The sequence below is a fragment of the Narcine bancroftii genome, chromosome 3 (assembly GCF_036971445.1).
Source record: "Narcine bancroftii isolate sNarBan1 chromosome 3, sNarBan1.hap1, whole genome shotgun sequence".
Lineage (NCBI taxonomy): Eukaryota > Metazoa > Chordata > Chondrichthyes > Torpediniformes > Narcinidae > Narcine > Narcine bancroftii.
Window position 1 is genome coordinate 304750866 of NC_091471.1, and position 21210 is coordinate 304772075.

The 21210-nt window shown below is 48.3% G+C and overlaps 1 protein-coding gene across 18 annotated transcripts in view; it reads left to right on the forward strand.

The window, feature by feature from the left end:
• The first annotated feature begins 7207 nt into the window (after window positions 1-7207).
• LOC138759021 (receptor-type tyrosine-protein phosphatase S-like) overlaps window positions 7208-21210 on the forward strand; it is a 449917-nt gene continuing 435914 nt past the window's right edge. For 9 of the 18 annotated variants that reach the window (XM_069928804.1, XM_069928785.1, XM_069928789.1 and 6 more), the window contains exon 1: window positions 17160-17226. In XM_069928804.1, coding sequence (XP_069784905.1) covers window positions 17205-17226 — 22 coding nt within the window. In that variant the 5' untranslated portion in view covers window positions 17160-17204. Of the gene's footprint in view, window positions 7346-17127; window positions 17227-21210 lie in introns of those variants that run through there. The other 9 variants (XM_069928800.1, XM_069928802.1, XM_069928801.1 and 6 more) reach the window with 5 other exon arrangements.

Genomic DNA, 21210 nt, shown 5'->3' on the forward strand with positions numbered 1-21210 from the left:
ATTAAGCCTGGACCAAATGTCTAATGTCCGACTGCCACACACAGCCCCACATGTCACATTGGCAGTGCGTCGGCCTCATCAGCCGAAGGGAAAGATGGTTACAACCTTGCAGAAGCACGATCGTTGGCTGCGAGACCCCCAACATCAGGCAGAGAGGACTTGTGAGGCATACGCCGACATACAGTTGAGAGACGGGGACTTTAATATAGATGTCCTTTTTTCACTCCCCTGACACTGGTAGCATTCGGATGGGAAGAAAAATAGTGCCAGCGTCCTTCCGCCAAACCTGTCCACCAGAATTAATTCACTCTAGGTGGCCGGCTGCCCTAGCACAAGTCCCCATGCAGGTGTGGGCACAGTCAAGTACGCATGTGGGGTTTGTGCATACTGCCCCACTGCATAAAGTTACTGTAAGAGAAAGAGTACCCCTGCCGGCGGTAAAACAGTACCTCCTTTCTCCGGCCGCGATTGAGGGCGTACGAAGCATTATAGAAGACTTGGAGCAACAGGGAGTGCTTGTCCAATCACAGAGCCCCTGCAATACCCTGATCTTGCCCATACCAAAGAAGGACAAGAATGTCTAGAGATTTGTCCAGGACTTTAGAGCAATAAATGATATTGTGGTGCCAACTTATCTATGCCAGATAAGTAAACCAACCACAAAACCACAAAAAAGGAAATCTTGGCTTTCCTGGGCATGGTGGGATACTGCAGACAGTGGATACCAGAATATCGGGAGATGGATGCCGCACTAAGAACAGCCACTATAAAGGGAGAACCGGAAGAAGTGCAGTGGACAGAGGAAAGAGAGCAACCCTTTCTAAATCTCAAGCAGGCTCTAACTCAAGCCCCTGCACTGGCCTCCCCAATTATGAGAAACCCTTTACACCACACATGTCAAACTCAGGCCCGCGGGCCAAATTTGGCCCGTGATATAATTATATTTGGCCCGCAAGATCATATCAAATATGTATTAGAGCTGGCCCGCTGGCCGCCGCGCCAGTATAGCGCATGCACAGCTAATACTACAAATCCCAGAATGCTTTGCAAATGCGTTGGCGTCAGCCTGCTAATCGCCCCCACCTCCTCTCTTTACTTTCATTAAAATCTGCGACCTGTCGCCTAACTCACCTGTAATAAACCCCTTACGAAAAATGGCCAAACGAAAGACAGAAAACAGGACCTTTCAAGACAGGAGGGAGGCAAACTCTGACCCCAGAGTTTGATGAACTTGCATCTAAGAAGAGATGCCAAGTATCTGGTTTAGACCAAGGTGCATCAGAGTAAATCACAGTGTAGCAAGTGAAGCTTGGATTCATATTTTCTTTGGTTAACTTTGGACTGTTCATAGTTGAAAGATTGGATTTTCATTGAAGCAAGTTGTTATTTTTTTGACTTGTTGGCTTGTGAAAAAAAAATACATTTAAAAGGAGCTTAAAGGCTATAGAGAAATATTATTTATTGAATATTTTATTTCTCATTTGTTAATGCTTCTTCTGGAAAGAGTTTAACCAAAACTATTATTAAACATTTATTTTAATAAGAAAAAGTTTAACATTACATATGTTGAAAGAAGAGAAAACATGCAGATATTGTTGAAAATTTTCAATAAATATTTAGTTTGGCCCACGACTTAGTCCAAGTTTTTAATTTTGGCCCTTGTGAATTTGAGTTTGACACCCCTGCTTTGCACTATACGTAGCGGAAAAGAACAGATTCACTTGTGGAGTGCTGGTACAGCAGAACGGGGATAAAAAGAGGCCTGTAGCCTACTATTCCACCAAGCTCCCGCTGACAGTAACAGGGATGCCCCCGTGTCTGCGGGCGGTGGCCACCATGGCAGAAATAGTGGAAAAGTCAGTATCGCTAGTGCAGGATCGGCCATCCACGGTGGTCACGGATCATGCCGTACTACTGCTGATCAACTCAACATCAACACAACATTTTACCACGGCCCGAAGCACAGGATATGAAGTGGTATTACTATCCCGACCCAATTACACTTACAAAAGATCGGGCTCCTACAATCTTGCCCATCTACTGCCTGAAACAGAAGAGGAAGACCACGAAGGACACGACTGCATAGCACTAACTTAGCTAGTGACCAGCCCAAGGCCGGACCTGAAAACTGATCCAATAGAAGCGGATATCACCTTATACGTTGACGGGTCCTCCCATTGACCCCGGGATGAGGTGCTGTATGCAGGCTACGCCATAGTAAATGATGACAAGACAACAGAGGCATATGCCTTACCAAAAGGCATCACCTCACAGATGGCAGAATTGTTCGCCTTAACTAGAGCGTGTGTGTTGGCAGACGGAAAAAAAGCAAATATCTATACTGATTTTCAATACGCTTTTGGGGTGATCCACAATTTCGGCCAGATATGGAAGAATAGGGGTTTCATAATGGCCAGTTGGAAGGGGATAATACATGAGGAAATGATAGAAGGGTTATTAAAGGCCATCTGACTCCCAGCCAAGTTGGCCATTGTTAAATGTCAGGTTCACACCAATCAGAGTGATCCTGTGTCAAGGGGAAATGAGCGGGCCGACATGGTGGCCAAACTTGTCACCAGCAACAGAGCCCTATGCTACCCATGACCCTCAAGCGAGAGGTCAACACCCCTGAGCAGTACCAAATGATACAGGAATTGGAATTGAAAACTGCACAGGAGGGGGTTTCCACCCAAGAACTGCGCATGTGGGAAACCCACAGATGCCAGTTGGTTAAAGGTATATGGAAAGTAGCGATGGTCGAGTGGTCTGCCCAAGAAGCCTTTACCGGCCTATAGTGCAAGTGGCACATGGACAAGCCCATTTAGGAAAGGCAGGAATGCTACATAATATAAAGCAATTCGCACCTGGAATCTCTACCAACATGGAACGACAGGTGAGAAATTGCCTGATTTGTCAGCAAAACAACTGAGGACGCTCGCCTGCTAAATTTGATAAACATCCCCCTGCTCACGCCCCTTTTGAGAACTTGCAGATTGACTTTGCCCTCATGCCAGCATGCAGAGGGTTCAAATATCTATTGATAATCGTAGACATGTTCACGCGATGGATAGAAGCATACCCAACCAAAAGGGATGAATCTCGGAGAGTGGCTAAAATTCTGATGAATGAGTTGATTCCCTGGTATGGAATCCCACGGGGAATAAATAGCAACCGAGGCTCCCACTTCACGGGAAAGATAGTGAGTGCAGTAAACGAGATAATGGGCATAGGTTGGAAATTCCACTTACCGTATCAACCTCAGTCTTCTGGAATGGTGGAAAGGTTAAATGGAGGTTAAAAAAGGGGATTGGATAGAACGTGTAGCAAGACAGGGCTCCCCTGGCCTATAGTACTATACGCCCTGCGTAATCAGGTAAATCGGAATACAAAATTGACACCACATGAAGCCTTGATGGGCGCCTCATGAGCATGGGAGTAAGACCCCCTCTAATGCCAGAAGAAGTTACCAAGGTTTGGATACAAGAAAGCACCCTTACATACATCCAGGGGTTGTGCAAGGCTGCCCTTCAACTGTACGATAAGATGAAAGCCGCCCAGGGACTGTGGCTGGAGGGAAATACCCACCCATTTCTACTGGGAGACCAGGTTATGGTAAAAGCACTCAAGACTGTTCCTTTTTTCCCAAGGTGGAAGGGACCATACCAAGTCCTCCTAGTTACAAGAACTGCCTTGAAGTTTTTCTCTAACTTCAGATGGCTGGATCCACACTACAAGGTGTAAGCCATTCCGAGAAGATGAGACAGGCAAAGGCGATGATTGTGTGGACAACAATCAAGATACTGAGACTAATGATGGGGGGATTGATGGAAGTGACCGCTGGGGAGACACAAGAAATCTTTCTCAATAAGGATCCTGATAATAGAGGGTGTTGGGAAACTCCACTATGCATGGTAGAATCATCTGGAATAGGGATCAGTCAGGGTTCCTGGGGTGCAGGGCATCATCAAAATTAAAATAAGACCTCTCCAATACCAAATCTGGAACCTTACAATGACCTTTAGACCCCTGCGTCCCCTGGAGCTGAATGAATGGTGGCATCAACAATGAACAGATCCCCACTGACACAAAGCATGGCGAGGGGGAAATGCGTTCCCCAACCTATTCCAATGGATTAGGGAATGCAAAAAGGGAGCACTCAACGCGAATTATGCTTATGCCTTTTACCGGGAGGATGAAGCCCCAGTATCAACAACGGCGGGTCCTGCAGCAATAACCTTAAACCTCTTATCCACTAGGACAGCTCCCCTGCAGACACACCAACATTCCCCATGCCCAAAAATACCCAGGGTGGACACTTACATCGCCTCCTTGACACTTGTCAGAAGGTGCTGCAGTTATGCCCGCTTATAAACGCAGTATTGGCTTCACCCAGACCCGCAGTATACACACAGTGCCCGTGAAGGATGTAATGTCACCATGCAACTGGTAAAAGAACAAAATGCATCCATCTGGTGTCAATTTGTCAATTTGTACCAATCTGTACCAGCTGTTCAGAGCCCAGTTCTGGGAACCGATATTCCGAGGAACCTGGGTAGACGAGGATGGTCGTATACACACCGACCAGTCTTGTGCCCAATGGTCTAAAGGGATGCTATGTCCATCATATTCTTCTCTGTACGACCCGTGCACTATGAGACATACTGAGGGCACATGCATTTGGCTGCTAGTGGCTGTAACCCGGACCGTTGTGGTCGAGGTGCACTCCCATGAAGTATGTATGTACGGGCATTCGGAGGTAATCGTAAACAACCAACGGACACTCTCTCCCCTGTTCATGGCTGTTTAGATAAAGTCTACACGATTCACATTCCTAAGGAGAATCATCTTTTTTGTATAGGTTCTGTCACACAGGTTAGTGAGGATCGGGTCGCCCCTCTCGGCCCCTTACTTGGGCCGACAGTGAACTATGGCCTGTTGCAGCAATTGTTAATGAAAACTAAGCAAATCACTGAAATGCTCCAGGAGATGAGGCGCACCTTGAGCCAAGCCAAGGTTGACCTGATTTACAAGGACGGATAACTGGTACGAATAGCTGATCAGGACACGCAGCTTAGTACCCACCACTGGTGGGACATTTTTAGGGGATGGTTACCTAGAGCCTCGTCTGCCCAGTACCTTGCTTTACACCCTGTTGTAATCATGTTTGTGGCCCTCTTAGCCTTATAGTGATTATTTGCATGTGGATAAGAGTGCAAACACTTGTGGACAAGTTAATAGGTCCATAAAAGGGGTACAGCGACGATTGCATCAAGAGGCCATGTCCAAGTGCCAGGACAAGGAAGATACTCCCTTCATGGTGTAGATCTTTGATCTACAAGGAGGGAACTGTGGAAGGGGAATAGAAAAGAGGATATAACATGACTTCAGCCATATAGACACCAAGTCAGGAGGGGATGACCAAGTTGTGTAATGGCATTATGCAATGAAGTGTGTGCATCCTGTAACCGTTGATTGACGATTTGTTTGTTTCGGATTATAAAAGCTTGCTCTCTGCCCGCTACAAGCAGAGTCTCGCTGTGGACTCTCCAAGGTTAACCTTGCTAATAAACTCTTCTGAAATGATCCCACGGGCTGTGTCTTCTGTTTGAACAAGTATAGAAGTCCAGAGGAAATCGGCGACAATGAGGCGGCCGGGCGGCTGAGGGTCCGGCGGTGGGGGGAAACGTCCAGGCGGCCGAGGGACTGGTGGTCAGGGGAGACGTCCGAGCGGTTGAGGGACCGCGGTTGGGGGAGACGTCTAGGTGGTTGAGGGACCGCAGTTGGGGGAGACAGCCGAGGGACCGCGGTTGGGGAGGCGGCTGGAAGGGGATGGGGTGGATACGGCAGCACAATTCGGGTGGGCTTTCAGAAATCTGGAAAAATCCGAAATTCAGAATGCACTGTCCCCCAAGGGTTAGGCTGAGACAGAGTGCCATAGGCTGCCACAGATATCACAGGATGCCATAGGCTACCACAGAGTACCATAGGCTGCCACAGAATCCTATAGGTTGCCACAGAGTAACACAGGATGCCATAGGCTGCCACGGGATCCTATAGGCTGCCACAGAGGGTCACAGGATGCCATAGGCTGCCACAGAGGGTCACAGGATGCCATAGGCTGCCACAGATATCACAGGATGCCATAGGCTACCACAGAGTGCCATAGGCTGCCACAGAATCCTATAGGTTGCCACAGTGTAACACAGGATGCCATAGGCTGCCACGGGATCCTACAAGCTGCCACAGAGGGTCACAGGATGCCATAGGCTGCCACAGAGGGTCACAGGATGCCATAGGCTGCCACAGAGGGTCACAGGATGCCATAGGCTGCCACAGAGGGTCACAGGATGCCATAGGCTGCCACAGAGGGTCACAGGATGCCATAGGCTGCCACAGAGGGTCACAGGATGCCATAGGCTGCCACAGAGGGTCACAGGATGCCATAGGCTGCCACAGAGGGTCACAGGATGCCATAGGCTGCCACAGAGGGTCACAGGATGCCATAGGCTGCCACAGAGGGTCACAGGATGCCATAGGCTGCCACAGAGGGTCACATGATTCCATAGGTTGCCACAGAGTAACACAGGATGCCATAGGCTGCCACTGGATCCTATAGGCTGCCACAGAGGGTCACAGGATGCCATAGGCTGCCACAGGATCCTATAGGCTGCCACAGAGGGTCACAGGATGCCATAGGCTGCCACAGGATCCTATAGGCTGCCACAGAGGGTCACAGGATGCCATAGGCTGCCACAGGATCCTATAGGCTGCCACAGAGGGTCACAGGATGCCATAGGCTGCCACAGGATCCTATAGATTGCCACAGAGGGTCACAGGATGCCATGGGCTGCCACAGGATCTGAGTTCCACAAGGTGCTATAGGATGCCACATGGTGCCGCAAGATGCTATAGATGCTCTATGGTTGGTAAGAGATTACTTAAACTGGTATGTGAGCGGGAAGAAACCGGTCGGGAACCACTGCCCAGCACCTTTAACCGCAGGCGTCTTGCTCACCATGCATCCGCGTGAACTTCGTTAATTGCTCCCCCGAAGGGCCGCTTTAACCCGGGAACCCTTTCATCACGTGATCCCTGTCTCCTCTTCCCGCGCCCGGTCCACGCGGCACGGCGCGATGACGTCAGGTGGACGCGTTCCTTGACGCCACGACGCCGTGGTTTTGAATGACATCACCCCGAGGTGGCTGGTGAGGCTGAGAGTGGGAGGACAGAGGGAGAGTGTGCAGGCTGCACACACACACACACAGGCACACTGGGATTACACTGCGCTGCAAAACGGGATTATTCACCAGGAAAATGTAAAGCAAAGGCACAAGCATTTGTCCAGGTGAGTTGCATGCTTCTCTTGTTCTCTCCCATTCCCAGGTGCGGGGATTCGAACAGGAGGGGATTTAAATCCTTTTGTATCCCCGCTGTGATGGGCTTTTGCACTTGCTTCCTTGCAAGGGTTTGCGTGTTGTTGCGGCGAGTGGCTGCACAGCCCGACAGCAGAAATGGTCCATTTGAATTGGAATGATGCTGAAGCGGCTTCTCCTGGGCTCACTCTGAAGAAGGGGCTTGCACAGAGCGGGCAGTTTTGTGATGGAAGGCTCCAGGCTGGTCGGGCGATTCGGTGTCCCTGTGTCGAGGGGAGCAGCGGTGTCCCTGTGTGTAAGGAGGGAGAGAAAGGAGTAGCAATCCCTGTGTGTGTGTGAGAGAGAGAGAGAGGAGCACCTATGTCTCTGTGCGTGGGGATAGAGAGACCGGTAACAACTGAGCTGGTTGTGGGCGAAGGGTGGCATTGGGACTCGGTCGCTGCACCCCTGAACGGACCCGAGCGCTGGCAAGGCGAACTCCATTCGCCAATGGACTGGGAGACTGAGCTAGGGAGTCTCCTCAGTCCGAGTGTAGTCGGTGTATTGTGAAGTGAGGGAAATGGTCCCTGGAATTCTCGCCCCCAAGCACTTTGCACGGAGAACGAAACCCAGTGGCTTGGCCGGTTCGGGAGACTCAGCATTAATTTAAAAAATGTTTACTCGGTTTACCTTGGGGTGATGAGGTTAACTATTGATCTGTTTGTCCACGTTTACCTTGCAGTGTCCCGTAGCTTTCTCAATGATGGGTAAATATTTTAGATCCAGGAGTGGGCAAGGAAATCTTGAACCGCACAACTTGACTCTGGTTCAACATCAGACACTGATGGGCTGCAGATTGGTCGTGGCAGAGGGATGGAGATTTTTTTTTAGCACGGATGGGCTGGAAATAAGCGGCGCATGTGAGAGGGGGACAGTGGGATATTCCCTTTTTTTATATATATATATATAAATAAAAACGACATAATCACTACAGAAATTCTCCCCATTGAGACATGTTAGCGAGGAATTAACCTGACTGCATGCAGCTCGACCACGCTACATATTTGAGGAGGGGGTGGTTACAGATCAAATGTACACATGGATGGCTGGCTCAATGCACAACGAAAGCGATCACTTCCTTTTACTTCTGGCCGTAGGCGAGTTGTTTTAGACCGAGGAGACGAGGTGCTATTTGATCTTTCCCATTGCAATTGGACCTTTCTGAGGTTTAGAACAGGCGGAATAAAAAAAAGAAGAATCGCCTCCATTGACACCTTGTACAGGATCAATGAGCTGATTTTTCTCTCATTGGTCATAGCCGTTTAGAAGAATAACATCACTTAAATAATTGTTTGCTTTCATTGTGTATACCGGTATTAATAAGCCATAAACGAGGTTTATCAATAACATCTCTTCGCTATCCGAAACAAAAGCACCGAAGATTAAAGTCTTCTTTCCCGAAAGATGTTTTAATGCTAAAGCCAGCCTATAAAATTATTGGAGAAATGTGATTAACATTGATTTTCCCTCTTCCTCGAATCACAGCGCTATGAAAACGAGCAATGGCTGGGCATTCATTATTGCCACTGGTTCCGGGCTTCAACATGCTATGTTTCCTCCTCCAAACCCCTCTCTTCGCCACCTCATCTGGGTCCGATGAACCGCCGCCTTCCCTGACGTTTTCCCCGCAACTTTTGTTTTCTCTAACCTTCATGAATCGCCTTCGGGGCGAAAAAATAATAATAATGTCGGGGTAAATGTCCACATCGCGACATCAGCACTTAATGGGCGCACACGCTCTTCAATAACTGCGATGGATGTTATTTCCAAGCCAAAGCAAGTGGTCATCTGGAGGAGCGACGCTGTTGGAATGTGTTGCAAGTGGGGTTTTGATTTAACGAGAGTTGTATGTTCAGAACAAGCGGTGTTCCTTTGTATTGGGGACGCTCACTTGTAGACAGTCGTTTCGGGTGACTGATCAAGGTGGCGGGTCTCGGTGTGCTTTGGTTTCACTCCGAGATGTGAAGTCACTATTTATTTTAATTGTTAGTGAGGTCCATGTTTCGTTGCTGTCTGATATTTTTTGACCGTGCCTCTACAGCTCATCGGCGGAGTAACGCGAGCTAAATCCCAGCATTAGAGCGAACAGAGCGGCTTTGTGATCCAGGTGTTGGCGTGGGGACAGCTGCTCTGACGGAGTGGAGAGTTTCCATTGGAACCGCTAGCTGAGAGTGTCTGGCCCAGGTTGACTCTGCTCCGTTGGTGCCTCCGGTGACCGGGTGGACACCGAGACCAGGCTCGCCCAGCCGCCAGCCCCTTCTCTCGCCCCGCACCCAGCTTCCACCCCAGCCCCCTGTACCCAGGGCTCTGGCGATGATCTCGTCCAAAAGCTGGGTCCCAAGCCAGTTCTGATGGGCGTTCCATGTCTCACAACGAGCAATACCTGGGAGCGGGCGTGTTACCCTGCGCGCCGAGCGGAGGAATGGCTGTTAAACCATTCGCCCTCTCCCGTAGATATGAGAAAATCGCATGGACCTTTGAGATGAATTCCCATCGGTGCATTGGTCAATGTTCGTTTCCCTTGCAATGTCAAAGCAGGTGATCTGGGGATTCTTGCCCACACTGCAGCAGCCACAGCTCCATTTGGTTCCTGGTCTGGGTGTGAGGTGCTTCATCAATACGTGGGCCGCAGAACCAGCAGTCGTTGTGCACCGCATTTCTACCTAAAGCAGAATCTCTGCTTGACAATTTCCTCGCTCTCTGAGTGAGGCACCTCCCAACAGATCTGCCTGACTTTTACTAATCTGATGCACCTTAACTATGCTTGTGTTGGACACTGATTCAGGCTCCCAAGGGCTCTGGCTGGACCAGTGGTGAGTTAGCTTCTAGCCACCCTGAAGATAACAATGGGTATTTGTGGGATTACTGATGGTGATGGGTAGTTCCCAGTACAGTATATCACAACTGGAGACAGAAGAGGGGCAATTGAAGAGAGATTGGGGTGGGTGTTGCAAGTGGAAAACTTGCAACCTGCTGATGTGTGATGAAGTGTGAAAGTGACTCTGCTTGCAGGTGTTCATCTGGAAGAATATCAGCCACAGTGTAGCATGCACAGAAGTCTCCGGAGATGGCTGAGCTTGGGATTCCCATCACTCCTGGCAAAGGACCTGTAGAGGGTGCCATGCAACGGGTACCATGAGCTGAGCTGTAGGCCTAGTGTTCACATTTAATGCCTGGGTCTGGTCTGAAGATGCGGCAGAGCATTGAATAGAGATTGCTGTATCGTGCTGATGAGTTCCAAGCCCACAGTGAGGCAGTGACTCATTGCCAGGGAGCAAAATGAATCCTTGTTTCATTCATTCTGTTAAATCAGACTTGTGTGCTGCTCCTGCCGCAGAGGGAGCTGATGCTGGACCTGCAGACTGCCCGTACCTCTGCTTGGCTCCTGTGCAGCAGGCAAGGCAAGAACAGAACACTGCAGCTGATGGATGTGCTTTTTGTGGCTCAGGCCCTTGGGACCAAGCAGGGGTGGGGGGTGCATGGGGAGAGGTAGGGATGACAGAACCACCTCCTAAAGCCAGGGATGGATGCATTGAAGCAGATTCAGGGTGAGAGAGACTGAGAAGAGGTTTGGGAATAGGATACACAAGAGCACAGGCTGGAAGGTATGGGTGCTGAAGATTGTCTTGCTAGCATTAAAGTAATAACTTGTAGCATGAAAATGGGATCACTTCCTGAACATGCATCATAATGTCAACCTGCAAAAGGCTTTTGAAAGGCTGCGGTACCGGTCACTGCCACCGGGTGTCTCTAGCAGTCTGTGAATGCGGTTCCCAGATTAAGTGACCTCACCCCGCGATGAACAGAGATGGTTGGAGCCTATCTGGCCTTGTGCTAATGTGTGTCCGCTTGACTTTATTAAAGCACTCCCTTCTTACGAGTCCAAAAGCCTGTACAGTGCTTCCTTGATCTTTCAATGCAGGATTCAGTGGCTGAAGGACCCACTGACAAGATCACTGGGTTTAGGAAGGACAAAGTCAACATTTGGACGATTATTGATGCTATTGGGAACTCTCTGGGCACAAATTAACAGCCGCGTTTAACCACATCATAACTGGCTATATCTCGAACTATCTCATTGCTTCACCAACTCTCTGAGGAACTGGAGGGGGCTTTCAAGCAAACTTGCACATGTGGAGGAGGGCTTGATGGAGAGTTTGAGACTTTGCAATAACTCATTTCTATTGCTCTCAATTTCTCAGTCCCCATCCTCTCCTCCGGGTTATCTTCTGACTCCAACTCACACCCAGAGACCCTTCGGCCCAATTTACCCCTGCTGGCCAAACTCGTGGGAGTCCAAGTTGCATGCTTCACAGAGCACTTTTGACCCTGACTCCAACCGATTACAGCGCTGTCAGGTGTGGGAGCTGCGGGTGTGCTCCTCGTTCTCGGCTCCAGCCTGATCGAACTGATGCCATTGCGCTGATGTGATTAATCATGGAGTCAGCGCGGGGAGATGGTTCTTCGGCCCATCTCCTCCATACTGACCAAGTTGTCTACCTGAGCTGGACCCCCTCCCAAATGTGACCGGTGGAGCCGATTCTGACGAAGAAATGCAAGCTCCTCTTTGTGGTGGTGCTGTTGGTGATGCTCCACGGATGATCGTGGGGGCTTGGAGAGCAGGCTGGGGGTGGGGGGGGGGAGCGGGTGCGGAGAGTGGTGGAAGCAGATATAACAATGTTTTCACGGCTGCCAGTGTGCAAAGGATCGGAGGGAGGTGGATCATGGGCAAGCAGGAGAGTTTGTTTAATCGGTAGTTGTTAAGAAAGTGTGAGGATCCAGTAAATGATGGGATAGCCCATCAGCACACAATGTTGGTGCCGGCAGCCTGGGCCAGTCAGGAGGCATGCTCTCAACAGGTCCTGAGGGTGAGGGACAAAGGGGTAAAATGCTTATACCAGGATCGTAATGTTTGCTTTAAAATCTAATTTGGTAATCTTATCATTTTGAACCTTTCAATACGATTGCCTTGGCGTCTGGCTTATTTGCTGCTCTGTGGCTAGTGAGTCTGAGGAATGATAGAGGGTGCGCTGGACCGGGGCTCTCGCTGCTGTAAGCATCAATCATCTATTTAGCTGAAGGGAGGCAGTGATCGCAGGAACAAAGAGCCCTCCTGTTCGGGCAGCTGTCCTCAATCCCGGTTGGATCCCAAGTGGTCCCAGCCCGCAAACCTACTGCAACGAGGTGCGGCTGTGGACCGGGTGGGGTGACGGGGGAGGTTTGCGGCAGGGCAGCCTTGCAACCAGCCACGTTGCAGATGTCACGATGGGAAGTCGATGATCATGTGAAATGACAGGAGCAGCAGGCAAGAGGCAGTCTGCTTCAGAGCCACACAGCACGGAAACCAGCTTGAGCCCACCTAACGAGCTCCAACCATTCAGCGCACTGTACTGATAGGCTTCCCTCCATTGTATAGCCCTGACCAGTTCCTGTATAGATGAGGCTGGCCCGCCCACTAATGACCCCCCCTTCCCCCACCCCCTTTTTGCCCTGGCCATAAAGGTCGCGTTACCTTCCCCTTTCTGGCAGTCCCCCTGTGCCTGGATCCGGACCAGCCAAAGTCTTGAGTGCACTAAAGCCCTATTGTTCCTGCCTCCAATTACTGTGATTATTGGGCTCTTTTATGTGATTCTGATCGCCACAGTCCCATCAATTTCCACCATTCATACCCTGGCCCTACTCGCAGCCAATTTATCCACCAAGTGGCTCATCTCTGGGAAGAGGGAAATAGAGAGGAATTTCACAGAGAGAAGGCACAAAATCCGCTCACTGCACCTGACTTCGGGATTGAACCCTTTAATCCAATGATTTACCTTGATCTATAAGCATCATGGGCATTGTGCTGGGTGCTCTGTGTGCTTTTCTTGCCTTGGGTCTGGGATGGGGAGAAATGTCTTTAGTTGAATTCCAGCACCGCAAAATCAAGATTCCGCAAACTGGAATAAAGAGGGGACAGGGTAGAATTCCCAGCCTTTGTGTGCAGGCCACCGGGAGGCGAAGCAAATTGGTGGTGGCTGGTTGTTCTCACACTCTGTGACTGACTGGGCCAATGCTTGGACTGGGCAGGGTATCCTCTGAGGAACAGTTGAACAGCCTTGCATCTGCTGGAGATTGAAAACTCTAGGTCTTTACTGGCTGAGTGTGACGAGACCTGTTCATCTTGTGGGAGAAATTGGATCTTGAGTCACTTTTTTTAAAGTGTCACCTAGATTAAAAACAGAGAGGATTTTTGCTCTCAGATGATCCTTAGGATCTTCCTCGAAGGGTGGCCAAGGCAAATTATTCGAATGTTTTGAAGGCTGCATAGATTACATGGGGGGGGGGGCAATAGATTACTGTGGATTGGCAGGAATGCACAATTGAGTTACAGTCAGATCAGCCATGATCTTATTCAGTGGGTGAGCTGTCTATAAGGGCAGAGTGGTCCACTGTGGACAGATGAAATTTGGCTGCTTTTGGTCAGGATTTGTATGAGTAGGTAGGAGCAGGCCTAGACCTCCACTCCTTTAGCCTCCCCTGTCCACCAAAGTCACCATAGTTGATGCTGTTTTCAGGGTGGAGGGAGAAAGGGAAGGTCCAGGCACTCGTGAAGCAGTGCCAGGCATCCCCTTGTCATCCACACTACAAATGTACTTCATGAGAAAGGACACTGAACAAATCCCTGAGGGAGCTGTTGTATTTTATGGGTTAATCGAGAGTGATATTCCTGTGGCCTTGTAGCAACCAATGCCATTGGAACCAGACGGTTACTGTTGCTTTATCAAAGCTGGTCAGGTAACCCCTGTCATTGGTCACTGTGACATTGAAGGGAACGATGTAGTGAAAGACTTGCCACTCATTGAACGAAATGCCACTGCACCCACTGCAGCAAGGACACGATCTTCTAATCAGGGAGGAAGAGAGAAATCACAATGACATGGGTGGTCTGAGTAAGCGAGCCGAAGAATCTGAGCCAGAAGATGCAGGAGGAACACTCGCAGTAATTAAATGGAGAGGAGTGAGTCATTGCTTGTACAGACTGACATCACCAGCAAAGCTGCCGTCTCCCTGCAGAGCAGGCAAGGTTTCCATTTGCTAGAGTCAACATGTGTGCTTGCCCCTTTACCCCAGGGTCCTCCCAGCCACCTGGGGCCTGCGATGGAGGGCAGGATGCGCAACACTTCAGCTGGCATCACCGAAGTGTCTCATGCTTCCCCGCGCCCACCCCTCTCCAAAACCGTGCTGAGGAGATGGACGTGGCTGCGTGCTGGCAGGGTTGTCGACTTGGATGGTGTCACCTCCATTGGAATTAGTGGGCAAAGTGGCAGTAAGTCTTGAGGGTGAGGTATCACTGCACGTTGGTGGGTGTTGCGAGAGGCAGGATGAGGACCAGCTGCCCTGTAGCGCGTCAGACTCTTGGTCAATTTTCCTCCACTGTGTATCTAATTCCATTCTCCTGCTTCATCCCTATTCTCTTCATAATTACTCATTTTTGCCCACAACTGTCTTAAGATTATTTCTACAATGTTACATGGAAATGCAGATCTGCCTTCTCATGCATTTTGTGAAGCAACTTTCTTCCTCTTCCTCTTTGATTTACCTTTGGTTTTATTTAGCTGTGTGGGAAATCTGAGACCTTCCTGTCCATAAACCTGCCCTGTCTGATTATTCTTAATTAACCTACCAACCCTGCACATTTTTTTGGAGGGTGGGGGGGATAAAACCCATGCAGGTCACGGGGAGAACATTCAAACTTCTGGCAGCCAGTGCCGAATTTGAACCTGGCTGTAATAGCGTTGTGCCCACTGCATTCCCCGAATCTACTCCAAAGCTCTCATTTTGGGTTTGGCCTTTTGAACCTGGTCAGGATTTTCAGGCTAAAGTTTGCACAAAGGTGTATGGGCCAGGCTGGCGGAGGAGGGAATGGAGGCATGTACAATCAGTATTTAGAGAGATATGTCATTGGGAGAGAAATGAGGGACATGGGCCTAATGTAGATAATAAGACAAGTGTGGAAAACACACCTTGTTCAGCACGGATATTGGACTAAAGGGCCTGTTTCTGCAGGATACCTTTCGATGGCTCTCTGTAATAAATTACTTGGGGGAAGAATCATCCACTGCTTCCAGTTACTAGGGGTATTGTGGAAACATTTTGCCAATCTAATCTTACACAGTTCCGTGTGCATCATAACTCTACTTACCTTTCCATGATCCTCTTTATGATAAATTATTTCAACTGCTTCAAGGCAACTTGTCTGCTGCATTGACGTGTTCATCTCTGCGGTTGGGACCACGTGCACTCCAAGCTCACCAAGCCCTTTGCTCTCCCCTACTGTGTATCCAATCCAATTTTCGTGCTTGATTCTCCAACCCCTTACAATTATTGATTGTTTAAGAGTGTGTGTCTTTCACACAAACATGCTGGAGAAACTCAGCAAGTCATGAGCATTGATAAATATGCATAACCAATGTTTCAGGCCCTTGCCCTTCTTCAAAGTATGAGCAGAAAGCAGGCAGGTGCCTGAATAATATGGTGGCACCTGCCTTCTCTCTGCTCATAGGTTGGCGAAGGGCTTGGGCCTGAAGTGTTGGTTATGTTCTTTGGGAAGAAACCAGAGGACCAGGGCAGATCCCATGCAGTCACAGGGAAAACGTGCATGATCCGCATAGACAGTGTTGGAGCTCATCATCGGAACCTGGTCACTGGAACTGTGAGTAGTGAAACACTGAAGTCTGCAGACACTGTGGTTGCAGTAAAGTCGGAAATGCTGGAGGAACTCAGCAGGTCTTGCAGCGTCCACGGGTGGTAAAGATATGTAACCGACATGTGTGTTGCTCTGTACTCCTTCCCCTGCCCATTCTTCCCACCCCAGCCTTTTAATTCAGGTGCCTGCCTGCATTTTACTGATATCTTCAGGAAGGGCTCAGGCCTGAAATGTTTGTATATTAAATTTTGATTTTTTTTTTAAAAATGGAAACATGCAGTGCAGTAACAGTCCATTTCGGCCCATGCAGCCCAATTTCACCCAATTAATTGACAACCCCCAGTACATTTCGAATGGTGTGAGGAGACCAGAGCCCCTGGGGAAACCCAATGGATGCTGTGAGACCTGCTGAGTTCCTCTGGTATTTCAGTGTTTTTTTTTTACTGGATCTGTGAGGTAGCAGCTTCGCTCACGTCTCAAGTTTGTGTATTATCATCTGATTGTATGTATACAAACCTACGAAATAGTGTCAGTCCAGATCATGGTGGGTACACAAAAACAACAAAATACAGTATATAATGACACATAATAATCAAACAGTAAAACCACTGGAAAAATATTGAGGAAGATGCATTTTTTAAAATTGAAATAAATAAGAATAAAATAATGGGTTAAAAAATACGCAACTTAAAAGTGTAAATGTTCTCTGAAGGAACACATAAGCCTGTGGTGAAGATGGGAACAAATATTCAGCCAGCGGAGAGCCTTGGTCGGGCTTTGCTTGTAGCAGCTGTTTGAATAAAGTTGTGTGAAGCAGCAATGGTGTCACCCAGAATAAAGAGATATTTGATGCTGTTCACCGTTGGGGTGATTCTCTTAGTGCCTCCCTGCTTAGTAAGAGGCCCCAGGCGGAGGCTTTATCTGTAAACTTGGCAGGGTGTGGGGGGGGGGGGGGGAGGGGAGAGAGGTTAATTATCTATAACCTTATCATTTGTCTTTCGGGCGGCTTCGTGGAGGGGGAGGAGCCTGCAGATGCAGCGACGGTTAAAATGTTTTGAAAGAATGTGAGTGAAAATAAAGTAAAATACTTTAAAGATTATATATTCATGCAAGTGACGCTTGTTCAGTGTAAGTACAGTATAGTATTTTTGTCTTTTAAACTGTTTATTCTTAATGCAAGTGCATTAGTTAGGCTTTGTAAGAGTGAGTTTCAAGCAAGCAGAAAATGCACTTAACAGGCATCTACTAAACTCCATAGGTGTTGGATACTGGAATTTTATAGTATGTAAATATTTGGTATGATTTTCACAGTTATTGTTCATCAGTCTCACAGCCTGTGGAAAGAAGCTATTACCCAGCCTGGCAGTCCTGATTTTGATCCTCCTGTACCTCCTTCCTGACAGTAGAAGAAATTGAGAAGTTTTATGGCGGAGACTTATTCCTTTGCCAAAGGTATTGAAAGCAGTTGATGTGGTCATTATCTCTTTGCTCTCAGTGGGAGCTGGCTGTGCCGTGTTCCTTGCATCACAGCAGTCACTGTTGCCTGCAAGGAGTTTTAACCTTCCAGCAAGAGACAAGAGCCATAAGCCCTTTGTAATGTACTGGCGATCTCCTAGAGCGTATCAATATTCAATTTATTGTCATGTAATAAAGAGAGTGCAATATTACATGGAATTTGTTTTCATCAACCGTAAGGCGGACAGATTCGCCAATGGCAGATGTTGCCTGAAGGGTCTCTAGCAGTCAGAGAAAGAAAAACAAAAAGAAAGTTCCCTCAGAGTCTTCAAGCGTCCCTGGATTTACCTCCAGCAGCTTCTGTAGCTGCACAGAATCCATCCAAATCATCGGTAGCCTGAGCTCCGGATCCAAACCTCCAACATGATCTGGAAGCCCTCAGCACCCTCTCGCATCCCACTTCTGATATCTGGTGTCCCTTCAGCCAGTCTCCAGCAGTTTGCACCCCAGTACGGGGTTGTATCCCTTGCACGCTGTTCCCTCTTTGAATCCAGCATCCCCTCACTTTGAGCAGAGAAAATTCAGTGCAGCAACTGAGGGGGTGGAAGAGAGAGACGGGATTGAAAGTCACCCGTGGATCTCTGTTAAACCGACTCCAGAAGAAGAAATCGATTAATCATACTGTCACTGTGGCAGCTGGTGATGCCACGCTCCAGTGCCCAATGCACGGATTACCGCTGAATGCCTCCCTTTCTCTGCTGCAGTGGAATTGTGACTTCAAAGCTATAAAATCTTCACCAGTGAGGCCATTATCTTTTAAGTCTTCATTAACTCTCCTCAATTAACATAATTAATGACTACATATTGCGGTAGCATAGGTAAAGTCAGCCTGTTTCTCTATGGATGAAACTCAGCCTGTGATTCGCACCTACACCTCTCCGTTTGTGCCAGTTCAACATCCCCCTCTCCCCAACATCTCCCCTTACCCTCGCCTCATTCCACGCCCCATTCCCTATTTCTTTACAACATAAACGCAAGGCAAGCAACAAACCGCTGGAGGAAAGCAGCAGGTTCAGCAGGCATCGGTGGGAGGGGAAGGGTGGTCTTGGATTCCAGGCTCTGCCTGCTGAGTTCCTCCAGCCGATTGTTGCTCTAGATTCTCATGTGTCTCCATAGCAGCAGGCCATTGAGCCCATCAAGACTGTGCCAGTTCACAGAGCAGTTCCATTCCCATTAACTTTTCTGCAGCCTATTCTCCCCGCATTCTCGTAGCTCCCCCCAGGTTCTATAACTCGCCTACACCAGGAGCAATTGATAGTGGCTGGTTAATCTACCAACCTGCGTATGCTTGTGGGATGTGTGAGGACAGGTGCTGAGGTTGGGAGTGAAAACCAGCCCAGTAACTGATGATATGCAAACTGCACTGACGGCACTGGACATGACTATTGAACCCAGATTCCTGAATCTGTGAGGCAGCAACACTACCTGCTGCTTTGCTGAGCATCTATTCCTGCGGGTAAAGTCCAGTGCCTATTCCCAAGCCCTGTTCCTCAAATCCGAGCAAATATTTCTTGCCCTCTTTCTAACTGGGATTGAAAGCGGGAGGAGAAAGAACTGCTTCAGAATTAATTGTCATGATCATGTCATGAAATTTGTTGTTTTGGGGCAACATCACTGTGCAATAAATAAACCACCTTACAAAATAAATAAGGTGCAAGGAAAAAGACAAAGTAAGGCAATGTTTGTGGTTCATTGGTCATTCAGGAATCTGATGGTGGAGGGGAAGAAGCCGTCCTTGTGCTGCTGAGTGCTCGTCTTCAGGCTCCTGTACCTTTTTCTCGATGGTACAGAGTGAGGAGGGCATGTCCTGGATGGTGGGGGGTCCTTGAGGATAGAGGGTGCTTTCTTAAGACGCTGGCTCTTGTAGATGTCCTCAATAAAGTGATATCTGGTGCCCATGATATTGTCGGCAGAGTTAATAAACCTCTGGATTTTTCATGCCCTGACCATTGGCACCTCTGTACAAGAGAGTGATGCAACAAGACAGAATGTTCTCCATCTTCTACATCTATAGAAGTTTTTGAATCTTTAGTGAGGTATGGTGCCCAGTGATGAGGAGGTGTCAGGGAGCGGCAGCACTGGCAGTGAAGAGGTGCTTTCAGCAGCGACTTGTGCGCCAAATCTACATCAATCTGTTTTTTGCCGTTAAGGTCTCAAAAGTATATCCAGTGTACATGCCAACCCCCTTCCCGCTTTGAGAATTTTTTTTTTAGGATTTCATGATTCAACTTGTATGCCAAAATATACGGAATTTAACCAATGTCCTGTATGCTACCCAAAACTATCTGACTGTCAGAGGGAATGTTTAGCTTGGAATATAGTTGGCTGCTGGGAACCAAGGAAGGACGGAATTCATGGCATTTTGTGAGGACTTGGGAAGATGATGCTGATATCCACCAGAGAGGCAAGGCTGGGGCTTGAGGCTTGGATGTGAGGATGGAATCTCAAGGACTCCTGACTGGGTTTGGGGCTCTTTGTAAGCCTCTGGTAGGGATAACACAGGATTTATTTATCTAAGTGGAGTAGAGAGCACCAAATTCTTTGGATTTCACTTAACTAGTGATCAATGTTTCCTTTAATTTTTAGTAGTCAGTGTGCGTATTTTAAAAAAAAAAAAAAAAAATCTTGTTTCATGCAAATTTATTCCTGTGACTAAAGTATGTGCACACTGGATGCTTGTGCAAATGTAAACTTGAAATTGTTTCAAGATAATTTTGGCACAGTCTATCTCTCTGTATTGACTCAGTTAGCTAAGAGATCATTATTATTAAAATTAAGTATAATTATTAAAACTAACATTTTGTGCACATATTAATTTCCTTTGTGCACTGGTTGTAAAACGTAGGTACGCATGCACGCGCGCACAGCTTAGAGGGAACAGTGCTCGTGACCTATTGTTGACACCCAACGTCCCCTCACTTGTCAGGAAGGTACAACAGTGACTTCCTGTGAAGACTCAAGTGGACAAGGTTACCGGCCCCCATCCTGTCAATACTGTTTGAGCAGCAGCCCCCTGGGTTTAAATCCAGTGCTGTCTGTAAGGAGTTTGTACGTTCGCCCCATGTCTGCGTGGGTTTCCTCTGCGTGCTCCAGTTTCCTCCCACCCTTCAAAACGTACCGGTGGTTGCAGGTCAATTGGGTGTATTTGGACGACACAGGCTCATGGGCCGGAAGAGTCTGTTAATGTCTTTTTTTTTTAAATGTATATCAAAGGGAGATAAAAGTGGTGGATTTGAGTTTAGGAATGGAAAGTGAGAAAGTACCTGAAAATGTTTGAAGTTGAGTTGCTTAGAGCATTTTAAAAGCGTCTTGATGGGCCTTTGAATTACTCAGATGTGGGAATGCTGGGTGATGGCATTAATGTGGACAGGTGCCCACTGGTCATTGTGGGCAAGACACGCTGACTGCTTCATCTCCATCTTCACAATTCTATGATGAATGGCTCAAGATGCTGTGCCCACTCCTCCCACACGCTTGTGTTCTTTCAAAGCATCAGACCAGTGCAAGGTTACATCTCTGCAGTTGGGCTGGATTTCTTTTCATTGCCTAGAAGTCTGGGTGACCTTTTGCAACCATTGCCCAAGACGGGCTCGCCTT